Raw genomic sequence first — 12,896 nt, forward strand, 5'->3', positions numbered from 1 at the left:
GCCATCCGCACCAGAGCACAGACACAGTGCATGCATGGGGAGCTGGATACTAGAGAAACAGGACAGTAAGACCTGTGAGCAGGTCCCGAAGCCCGTGCCCCTGTGACAAAGAAAAGCAAGTGCTTTTTGAAAGTCTTAAAGGGACAGGGACCCCACTACTGGATGGAAGCATCCCGGGTCACAATCCAGCAGCTGGAAATTCCAGGGAACTCCGGGCGCACTAACCCCCTGGGCAACAGCTCTGAGACCCCTCACGGAGGTAAACAGCCAAACAGCCGCCCGTCCATTACCCCTCCGGGGCCCCACAATAGCAGAGTAGCAGCCTGAGGCTGGCCACGCCCACAGCAAGGGAGCTTCCTCCATACCAGCCGGGCAAGAGACAGAGACCCAGTCTACACACAATTTCCCAACACAAGCCACTAGGGGTCGCAGTTGTCCCAGGAAAGAAAGGCCAGGAGCAAGTGGAAAGACTTGGCTCTCCCAGCTGACAGACGAGTCAATAGCTCACCACTGTACCTATCAACATGAAAAGGCAAAAAAATTTGATCCAGACAAGACTAACCCAGACAGCATCGACATCTTCTACATCTTCCCCTGAGAAGGAACCTGGGGAGATATATTTAACCAGTCTTCCTGAAAAAGAATTCAAAACAAAAGTCATAACCATGCTGATGGACTTGCAGAGAAATACGCAAGAACTAAGAAGGGAGAATACAGAAATAAAACAAACTCTGGAAGGACTTCAAAACAGAATGGACAAGATGCAAAAGACCATTAATGGACTAGAAAACAGAGAACAGGAATGCAGAGAAGCTGATGCAGAGAGAGATAAAAGGATCTCCAGGAATGAAAGAATTTTAAGAGAACTGTGTGACCAATCTAAACGGAACAATATCAGCATTACAGGGGTACCAGAAGAAGAAGAGAGAGAAAAAGGGATAGAAAGTGTCTTTGAAGAAATAATTGCTGAAAACTTCCCCAAACTAGGGGAGGAATTGACTCTCAGACCACAGAGGTACACAGAACTCCCATGACAAGGGATCCAAGGAGGGCAACACCAAGACACATAATAATTAAAATGGCAAAGATCAAAGACAAGGACAAAGTATTAAAGGCAGCCAGAGAGAAAAAAAAGGTCACCTACAAAGGAAAACCCATCAGGCTATCAACAGACTTCTCAACAGAAACCCTACAGGCCAGAAGAGAATGGCATGATATACGTAATGAATGAAACAGAAGGGGCTCGAACCAGAATACTGTATCCAGCACGATTATCATTTAAATATGAAGGAGGGATTAAACAATTCCCAGACAAGCAAAAGTGAGGGAATTTGCCTCCCACAAACCACCTCTACAGGGCATCTTACAGGGACTGCTCTAGATGGGAGCACTCCTAAAAAGAACACAGAACAAAACACCCAACATATGAAGAAGGGAGGAGGAGGAATAAGAAAGGAGAGAAATAAAGAATCATCAGACCGTGTTTATAATAGCTCAATAAGCGAGTTAAGTTAGACAGTAAGATAGTAAAGAAGCTAACCTTGAACCTTTGGTAACCACAAACTTAAAGCCTGCAATGGCAATAAGTACATACTTTTCAATAGTCACCCTAAATGTAAATGGACTGAAGCACCAATCAAAAGACACAGAGTAATAGAATGGATAAAAAAGGAAGACCCATCCATATGCTGCCTCCAAGAGACTCACCTCAAACCCAAAGAAATGCACAGACTTAAAGTCAAGGGATGGAAAAAGATATTTCAAGCAAACAACAGAGAGAAAAAAGCAGATGTTGCAATACTAGTATCAGACAAAATAGACTTCAAAATAAACAAAGTAACAAAAGATAAAGGACATTACATAATGATAAAGGGCTCAGTCCAACAAGAGGATATAACCATTATAAATATATATGCACCCAACACAGGATCACCAACATATGTGAAACAAATACTAACAGAATTAAAGGAGGAAATAGAATGCAATGCATTCATTCTGGGAGACTTCAACACACCACTCACTCCAAAGGACAGATCCACCAGACAGAAAATAACTAAGGACACAGAGGCACTGAACAACACACTAGAACAGATGGACCTAATAGACATCTCCAGAACTCTACATCAAAAAGCAACAGGATATACATTCTTCTCAAGTGCGCATGGCACATTCTCCAGAATAGACCACATACTAGGCCACAAAAAGAGCCTCAGAAAATTCCAAAAGATTGAAATCCTACCAACCAACTTTTCAGACCACAAAGGCATAAAACTAGAAATAAACTGTACAAAGAAAGCAAAGAGGCTCACAAACACATGGAGGCTTAACAACACGCTCCTAAATAATCAATGGATCAATGACCAAATCAAAATGGAGATCCAGCAATATATGGAAACAAACGACAACAACACAAAGCCCCAACTACTGTGGGATACAGCAAAAGCAGTCTTAAGAGGAAAGTATATAGCAATCCAGGCATATTTAAAGAAGGAAGAACAATCCCAAATGAATGGTCTAATGTCACAACTATCGAAACTGGAAAAAGAAGAACAAATGAGGCCTAAGATCAGCAGGAGGGACATAATAAAGATCAGAGAAGAAATAAATAAAATTGAGAAGAATAAAACAATAGCAAAAATCAATGAAACCAAGAGCTGGTTCTTCGAGAAAATAAACAAAATACATAAGCCTCTAGCCAGACTTATTAAGAGGAAAAGAGAGTCAACACATATCAACAGAATCAGAAAAAAGAAAGGAAAAATCACGACGGACCCCACAGAAATACAAAGAATTATTACAGAGTACTATGAAAACCTATATGCTAACAAGCTGGGAAACCTAGGAGAAATGGACAACTTCCTAGAAAAATACAACCTTCCAAGATTAACCAAGGAAGAAACACAAAATCTAAAAAAACCAATTACCAGCAAAGAAATTGAAGGAATAATCAAAAAACTACCCAGGAACAAAACCCCTGGGTGAGATGCACTTTCCTTGAAATTTTATCAGACATACAGAGAAGACATAATACCCATTCTCCTTAAAGTTTACCAAAAAATAGAAGAGGAGGAAATACTCCCAAACTCATTCTATGAAGCCAACATTACCCTAATACCAAAACCAGGAAAAGACCCCACCAAAAAAGAAAATTACAGACCAATATCTGTGATGAACATAGATGAAAAAATACTCAATAAAATATTAGCAAACCGATTTCAAAAATACATTAAAAGGATCATACACCATGATCAAGTGGGATTCTTCCCAGGGATGCAAGGATGGTACAACATTCGAAAATCCATCAACATCATCCACCACATCAAAAAAAGAAAAACAAAAATCACATGATCATCTCCATAGACGCTGAAAAATCATTTGACAAAATTCAACATCCATTCATGATAAAAACTGTCAACAAAATGGGTATAGAGGGCAAGTACCTCAACATAATAAAGGCCATATATGATAAACCCACAGCCAACATTACACTGAACAGTGAAAAGCTGAAAGCTTTTCCTCTGTGATCGGGGACAAGACAGGGATGCCCACTATCCCCACTATTATTCAACATAGTACTGGAGGTCCTAGCCACGGCAATTAGACAAAACAAAGAAATACCAGGAATCCAGATTGGTAAAGAAGAAGTTAAACTGTCACTATTTGCAGATGACATGATACTGTACATAAAAAACCCTAAAGACTCCACTCTGAAACTACTAGAGCTATTATCAGAATTCAGCAAAGTTGCAGGATACAAAATTAACACACAGAAATCTGTGGCTTTCCTATACACTAACAATGAACTAATAGAAAGAGAAATCAGGAAGACAATTCCATTCACAATAGCATCAAAAAGAATAAAACACCTAGGAATAAACCTAACCAAGGAAGTCAAAGACCTATACCCTGAAAACTACAAGACACTCTTAAGAGAAATTAAAGAGAACACTAACAAATGGAAACTCATCCCATGCTCCTGGCTAGGAAGAATTAATATTGTCAAAATGGCCATCCTGCCCAAAGCAATCTACAGATTCGATGCAATTCCTATCAAAATACCAACAGCATTCTTCAATGAACTGGAACAAATAGTTCAAAAATTCATATGGAAACACCAAAGACCCCGAATAGCTAAAGCAATCCTGTGAAGGAAGAATAAAGTGGGGGGATCTCACTCCCCAACTTCAAGCTCTACTACAAAGCCACAGTAATCAAGACAATTTGGTACTGGCACAAGAACAGAGCCACAGACCAATGGAACAGAATAGAGACTCCAAACATTAACCCAAACCCAAATATCAACTAATATTTGATAAAGGGGCCATGGACATACAATGGGGAAATGACAGTCTCTTCATCAGATGGTGCTGGCAAAACTGGACAGCTACATGTAAGAGAATGAAACTGGATAACTGTCTAACCCCATACACAAAAGTAAATTCGAAATGGATCAAAGACTTGAATGTAAGTCATGAAACCATAAAACTCTTAGAAAAAAACATAGGCAAAAATCTCTTAGACATAAATATGAATGACCTCTTCTTGAACATATCTCCCCAGGCAAGGGAAACAAACGCAAAAATGAACAAATGGGACTATATCAAGCTGAAAAGCTTCTGTTCAGCAAAGGACACCATCAATAGAACAAAAAGGTATCCTACAGTATGGGAGAATATATTCGTAAATGACAGATCCGATAAAGGGTTGACATCCAAAATATATAAAGAGCTCACACACCTCAACAAACAAAAACCAAATAATCCAATTAAAAAATGGGCAGAGGAGCTGAATAGACAGTTCTCTAAAGAAGAAATCCAGATGGCCAACAGACACATGAAAAGATGCTCCACATCGCTTATCATCAGAGAAATGCAAATTAAAACCACAATGATTTATCATCTCACACCAGTAAGGATGGCTACCATCCAAAAGACAAACAACAACAAATACTGGCGAGGTTGTGGAGAAAGGGGAACCCTCCTACACTGCTGGTGGGAATGTAAATTAGTTCAACCATTGTGGAAAGCAGTATGGAGGTTCCTCAAAATGCTCAAAATAGAAATACCATTTGACCCAGGAATTCCACTTCTAGGAATTTACCCCAAGAATGCAGCACTCCAGTTTGAAAAAGACAGATGCACCCCCGTTTATCACTGCACTATTTACAATAGTCAAGATATGGAAGCAACCTAAATGTCCATCAGTAGATGAATGGATAAAGAAGATGTGGTACATATACACAATGGAATATTACTCAGCCATAAGAAAAAAACATATCCTACCATTCCCAACAACATGGATGGAGCTAGAGGGTATTATGCTCAGTGAAATGCTCAGTGAAATAAGCCAGGCGGAGAAAGACAAGTACCAAATGATTTCACTCATATGTGGAGTATAAGAACAAAAGAAAACTGAAGGAACAAAACAGCAGCAGAAGCACAGAACCCAAGAGTGGACTAATAGTTACCAAAGGGAAAGGGACTGGGGAGGACGGGGAGGATGGGTGGGAAGGGTGGGATAAAGGCGGGAAAAAAAGAAAGGGGGCATTACGATTAGCATGTATAGTGTGGGGGGGCACGGGGAGGGCTGTGCAACATAGAGAAGACAAGTAGTGATTTTACAGCATCTTACTATGTTGATGGACAGTGACTGTGAACGGGGATGTGGGGGGGAATTGGTGAAAGGGGGAGCCTAGTAAACATAATGTCCTTCATGTAATTGTAGATTAATGATACCAAAATAAAATTATAAAATAAATAAAAATAATAAAAATAATAAATAAAAATAAAATAAAAATAAATAAAAATAAAAAAACACAGCTTACCATCCTTGGCAGCTATTCCCTTAGTGTCTGCTGGTAACTGTGAATACAAATGCAGAATCCTGTGGAAGTCACCCAAGGCAAAAGGCGTGGTAAGGGTGGTGTGAGGTGGAGTTCACATGTGAACCTACATACATGCACAGATATGTCTTCAGTACTTACGAATATTTTTGTCTTTAAAGAAAAAAATCAACTCTGCTTGCTACATTTCACTATAAGTGCTGTTAAGCTTCTACAATTTTCTGGTTTTTCCTCAGGAAATCATACCATACATTTACATAGCTTCCTAAAGATCTAACTCAAATGAAGAATAAAAAAATTCATCTAGACTGTGGATTAGTGTGTCAGGAATCTCACATTTAGTGGCTGTGAGTGGGCATAAGTAAAATATACTTCTTAAAGTTGAGGTGAGGAGCAAATGAAGTCCTGACCAGGATCCAGGAACTTAAATACACTAAAAAAATGGTTACTATTACTACTGTTATAACTATCATACATCAACTTCTTTAAAACTCCTATTTTTTCCACAAAGTCTCAGGGAAAAACGTTATGTTTTGGAGAAGAATAGTATTCTTCGAGCACATCTTACATCTAGATGCAAACACAAGGTAAGTATTACGATAATAAAGCAGAGTAAGGCAAAAGAGTAAATGGAAATATTCTGCATTTACTTTGAGAATTCCCATGTCAACTACATCTGGTATACAGCAACTCATGATATGAAAGCCAATATTCCTTACCAATGCAAACATATTTTTGAAAAGGAAAGGAAAAAAGACAGTAAGAAAAGAAGAAGAGGAAGAAAACTAAGGCAATATTCTGATAGACTGGAGGGAGGATTAAAAAGGATACTTAATTCTATAATGGCAATACTCTCCTAGAAACATGATAAAAGGTCAAACACCTTCCAAAGAAGCCAGGGTTTAGATTTTACTGTTTATAATTAATAAAAGTCCACTGGAAACAATTTTTCTTCCCAGTTGCCAAACCCTACTGCTAAATAAGATGTGCACTTAAAAAGTATCACTACACATTAAGTATTATTACACTTCAAGCTCTTCCTCAGGAATTGTACTACATTTTTAAAAGCTTCATACATTCAACAGAAAATCTATTAAAGTGATGAATTCAAAAAGTATTAATAACAAAGCCAAAATGTCTGGATTTCCCTAAGAAAATGTCAATGCCTTCCCCAGAAACCTACCCAAAGAAAAGGCCAATGTTCTTCAACTGATATTTTCTGGAGTAAATATGGGATAGATTGATGAAATGAAGCTGCTGGGAAACATACTTCCAAAAACTTCCTAGAAGGGCCCCCAAAATATATGCCATTAAGAGGGTCCTGATAACACTAAAGCTAAAGTAAACCATGAGCACCCCTCCCCAACCCAAAACACCCTGCACACAAACAGCTCTTCAGCAAGACCTCTACAGTTCTTGGCCTTCAGTTGGCTCCCGACAGGTCCAAGAAAGTGTGTATTCTAGTCATGACCCTTGGAGCAATTAAATCCACTAAGGCTTTGAGGGCCTTGGCGTGGGTTCTAATTTAACCTCTTTATTTTACAGAAGAGCCTATAGCAGGGAGCGAAGTTAACTTTCACAGCCTTTTGATATCAAGGCCCAAATAGAACCCAGGGTTCCAGATCCCAAATACAAAGCGCGTATACACACCGACTTGGCGCCAGCAGGGCACGGGCCCAGTATCCGACAACCAGCAACCTCACCCTGCCCTTCCGCGAACTATTGCGCGACCTTGGGAACCTAAACTTAAGTGTCTCAAACTCCACATCTGCAAAATGGGAGCCAGAGCTCCACAGCCGGCGACTGCTGGGAGAAGTCAACGCGCTGGAACACGGTCCAAGGCTCCCACGCTCCTGACCTGAGCTGGGGCTGCCGCCGCCCGGCTCCCACCGGGCCCAGCGCTCGCGGCACCCCACCTGTACGTTCGGGAAGGCGGTCTTGAGCAGGTAGAACATCTTGCGGTTGGACAGCACGTCCCCGCTGGTCATCTTGTCCTCGGCTCCCTCGCGCGTCTTCCCCTTGGACTTCTCGTGGAGGACGTTGCTCTCGCGGACGCGCCTCACTTCGTCGCCGCCGCGGACAGCGGCCAGCACCGAAACGGCGAGCATCTCGCGCAGGTCCACGGTGCCCCCGTCGGCTGCGGCCACGGGCCCCGCCGCAGCGCCGCCGAGCTCGCCGCCCAGGCCGAAGAGGCTGAAGCGACCGGCCAGGAAGCCCGAATAGAGGTGGTAGAGCACGCCGAGCCCCAGCAGGCAGAACACGGCCACCCCCAGAGGGGACAGGCGGATGCCCATGGGGGCCATGGCGCGGGAGGCCGGGCGCTCGGGGTGGCGGCCTTAAGAGGCCTCCCCGCGCCCGCCGCCGCCGTCGCGCTCCCGGGTCAGGCGCCGCGCGTACTACACCGGCGCCCGCTCACCGGCGCCCGCGCGCCCCATCACTTCCTCCGGGGAAAGGCCGAGCCGCGCGCAGAAGCCCACGCTCGCGGTCCGGCGCGCCCAAACTCGCGGGCCAGCGCGCTCCCAACCCCGCAGCGGACCTGCGGGTCTTACTTCCACGTTAACTGACGGCCGCGAGGTGAAAGGGGAGCGTGGGTGTGTATCCGGCTTACGCAAGGGGGCGGGGCGAGGTGACTCCTCCCTCGGGGCGGGGCGATCTGGGGCGGGGCGGGAGGCCCTGTGAAAATGTAAATTGACGTTTTTTGAACGACTGCGACTGAAATAAAGCCATAGTGAGAGTCTGGACTTGCCATCCCTCAGATTCTTGAGGAACGAAGGAATTTACAAGTCATTTTCAGGGAGATGTGTAGATTTTTTCGCCAGCGCTTGTATAGACAGGGCCTGTAGCTTTAAATCGCCTCTCCGTGTTCGGCCAACTTGCAGCCAGAGGTGGGCGGTGATGGATGGAATTTCACTGGGCTCTGTATTTTTTCGGCGTCCCTGTGTATATAAATGCTTATGCATTTAAATCTCTATCTGAATAGCTAGCTAGCTAGATTATCTTTCCCCCGTACTCGACCTGCCAGAATAAACCATCCTCTATGCAAGTGTTCATCTTGTCCTCGGCTCCCTCGCGCGTCTTCCCCTTGGACTTATCGTGGAGGACGTTGCTCTTGATTCTGGACTTTCCTAATGAAAGAATGCACTCCAGGCTTCTCTCACAAAAATACTTCACCCATACCTTCCTCCCAGAGGTTGAGGAAGAGAGGAATCATCTGAGGAAGTCCAGTTGATAAAAAGTTCCCAGAATGGTCAGTCATCTAGAATATGTACTGTTTGAGTCGGTATAGACCCTCCAAAGGTTATTTAACAGAAGCATTTAACAGAAATAACTGCCTTCTAAAATGCCACTAATCTTAGCAATTATAGCTCTAAGCAATTACTAAATATTAATAAGTATTATAATAAGCATTAATAAATTTAATACATTCAAAGTGAATATTAAAATGTGCAGTATTATTTTTAGAATATTTATATAAAATCAACTTAAAATGCAGCCTCTTTTACTATTCATCACCAAAACTCTTTGGATTTAACTGGATTTTAATATATATGACCTTAAAAACTGCAAGTACACAGAATGGATTCTGAACATCCACTGCTAAACAAGTCATAGAGTCAGGCTGACCTTAATCACGTCTATAGAGTTCAGTTAATCTGTAGAATTTGCCTATGAACAAAGACTATTGATTGCTTGGTTACCCAGCTAGCAATCTATAAATAGTTTAAAAATAATCACAGCACAAAATCAAGTACAAATACAAACGAATGAAAGATCTTAAGGAACTGCCACTGTCTTTGTCAGCTTTGGGGAGCAAATTCATAATTAAGCAAAACAGCTTTCCAAAGACATCTGAAAGTGAAGGTCACAGGGTAATTATGGTTACCAAAGTCAGGGATAAATATAAAGATCACGTTTGAAGTATAAAGGCTTGGTTCAACAGACCCACCTCAAACTGCACTATGAGATCCACAAAAGATAAGAAAGAGCTCAGTAGTAGTTAAGAAAATATTAAAAGCATCATTCAAAGTCTGACTGAAGCTTATAAAAAATAAGCTGAATAATATTTTCCAAGGATACGGGACCATATTCACTGTGGCACTATACAAAGCATCAGTGAGATACCAAGAGAGACACTAAAAGTAAGGGAGAAGATACCTTTAAAAGAGTATGAGTGAATTTAAGGAACTATGAGGTGCCGTAGTGCTCAGGTGACAATCGATAATAGGTAACAGATATTGATAAACGATAACATGTAATCATTCATAGGAACTGTGACAAGAAGAAAAAAATTACATATGGGACAGTTATGCTGACTTAGAACAACACAGGAAATTGAAAGAAACTTGCTCTTTCAGTAACAACTTGTTAGATGCTTCAAAAATTGCATACATATTAATGAAAATTATGTGAAAATAAATGTATAATTTTTATATAAATCAAGTTTGTGAACTGAGTTAGACTGGTCTTTCAAATATAACCTTTCTAGGTGTTGAAAAGATGAGGACTAACTAATATTTCTTCTGTATTACTACTGAGAGCAATAACAGTAGACATCTTTAATCACCTTGTACATAACTGGCTTGTCAGACCCTGCTCTCTACCTTCAGTGTACTCACACCTAGTAAGGTTAAGTGCTCTTTCACTCTCACTAGTAGAAGTTTATATACTTCTTAAGTATTAGTTTTATTTCAACTCATTTTGCCATCATGGTTATTATAAATATATATAAATTAAATATGTGAGAAATCAAATGTGATATAAATATAAAGCTGAAAGCTTTGGATGACGATAAAGATGACTCACTAAAAACAAAAATTACCATCAAACTAAGCGTGGGAGCAGAAACTATAGCTGACTGTGAAGAAAAAGAATCATAAAAGTTGAAACAGATACTGAAATCAGATTTCTTGACTTTCAAGAAACCAAGCTGGCTATCCTAGACTATGCATTACTCCTGTGGTTGAAACTGTAACTAGCAAATGTACTCAAAGAAAAGCCCTTGCCTTGTATTAAAAGACAGACAAATGATTATATATTTACATCTTTTAAGTTTGTAAGATGTCTAGTTTTTACTGTTACTTCAATTGAGTTTTTCCAACTAACTGGCCCACTCCAGTCCTGATTACCTCAGATAAAGGACCTCCCCTGCATGTCTGGGAGTTGCTAACTTCCTACCATACCACCTTTCCTCATGCTCTCCATTATGTGTGAAATAATAATACCTATTTATGAAACATTATTAATGTCTTAAATGGTAAGGATATTTTTGGTTTGCCTGAATCACTCCTGACACAAAAATTTACCTTGGAGAAACTTTGTGTACATATGTGTGATGTTTCTCTGCCACTTAATTTGCTTGTATTTTTTCTTTTAGAAGTACCTTTTAGAGGGACAATTAAACTAATTAAAGGTTCAGGTTAGTTGAACCCTAGGTAAAAGGGTTTTTATTACTTTTTTCAGAAAGTAAAACAAAACAATGAACTGATGGATTTTCTTCATGCTTGAAATATTAAACTTCCAAGAAGAATATTATTTGTATATTAAATTACTTGATCATAAGAAAACAACAATTCTGTTTTCTAATAGATCCAGTGATATGGTGATTTCTATCTTCAGCAAATCATACAATTCTTGGGACAGTAGCTTTCATATGTAATTATGGCCAATTTCTATTCTTAAAATTGATTTTTCCCAAAATTTAGAAATACTCAACTATATGGGTAACTTTTTCAATTAATATAAAATAATATGTTAGCATTATAACCTCCTACTGTGGCTTGGATCTTAACAATGATAATAGTGAATAGTTACTTTAAATAGAAGAAGTGATTTAGGTATAGACAATAGAAAACTGGATATAATTTCTTCCCTTTGAAATTATAATCACTCTAATCCATATGATCAACATGAAGTCAGGGAGGTATTTTACTGATCTTTATGTCCTCTGACCTAACTCAGATCTTTTGCATATATGAACTTAGTAAATATTTATGAAACTGTACTCTTAAAAAAACTAGTTTTAACAAAATTCTGTCTATTGTGTAAAGTGTTTTGAGAAATATTGAACTTAGATGCAATAAGGATTCAACATTCATTTCACCTGTTGCTAAAAACATTTGTTTCACAAGCATATAAGTCAGCTGAAATAAATATTTACTTTGGAGCTGTTAAAATATCAAATATTTGTTAATTTTTGTGTGTGCTCCTTACTAAATCCAATGCTTTGCAAAGCATCAATACAGTTGGTACTGTAAATTTTCCCACAGTATATTTTATTTTCTAAGTGGTCTAACACATATTTTTTATTTTCCCCACTATCTATATGAAACCTGAGGAAAATGTATCTTCTTAAAACTCCATTTTCAAATAACTGCAATATAATACCTAAAATTTTCTAGCCTGCAATAAATAGCACCTGAATGTGTTCATCAATCACAATTAGAATATATGTAGTCTATGGAGTCTTGTTCATGATTTACACTACAGAACCCCAACATAATTGGGGTAGTCATTGCATAGATTTGGGCCTAATACAAGCCAAGTATGTCACCCAGAATGTAAGACACACTCTATTTAATAATATCTTACCTAATGTGTCTCCAACTTCTTGCCAATGAAAAAAGGTAGAAAAAAATTTTTTACATGTATGTAAAACAAAGGAATACTTCACTAAACAATGAAATATTACTACATAAAATATTATTTTATGATTTAAACCCTCAAAATTGATTCTATTAATGGGTCATTGTTGAGAGACCCTTCTCTGTGAGTCTGTGCTTCTGCTTGTCTTTCCAGGAGAAGTATTGACTCCCTTTTCAAGGACGTTATCTTTTCAAGGATGTTTGTACAGCAAACAACCTTAAAGGACAACAGTAGTATCTCTCTACAGAGAAAAGGCCAAGTTTGTTTCTTGAGCATTATAATAAAGATAAGGACTGACAGGCTTACTTCCAATTATAAAAGATTTGGGGCTCATAAGATCAATGTTCCTCTCCTGTAATGAGACCCACTTTGTGTGCAGAAAGCTCAACCTTCTTTGTGTCACTGGGCATTG

At 39.7% G+C, this 12,896-nt stretch overlaps 1 protein-coding gene across 1 annotated transcript in view; it reads right to left on the bottom strand.

Annotated features, from left to right (window-relative positions):
* The window catches only part of BPNT2 (3'(2'), 5'-bisphosphate nucleotidase 2), a 43,631-nt gene extending 35,202 nt beyond the window's left edge, over window positions 1-8,429 (bottom strand). The window contains exon 1 of the mRNA XM_036878952.2: window positions 7,759-8,429. Within this exon, the coding sequence (XP_036734847.1) occupies window positions 7,759-8,145 (387 nt within the window). The 5' untranslated portion in view covers window positions 8,146-8,429. The remainder of the gene's footprint in view (window positions 1-7,758) is intronic.
* Window positions 8,430-12,896: the final 4,467 nt, after the last annotated feature.

The sequence above is a fragment of the Manis pentadactyla genome, chromosome 3 (assembly GCF_030020395.1).
Source record: "Manis pentadactyla isolate mManPen7 chromosome 3, mManPen7.hap1, whole genome shotgun sequence".
Taxonomy (NCBI): Eukaryota; Metazoa; Chordata; class Mammalia; order Pholidota; family Manidae; genus Manis; species Manis pentadactyla.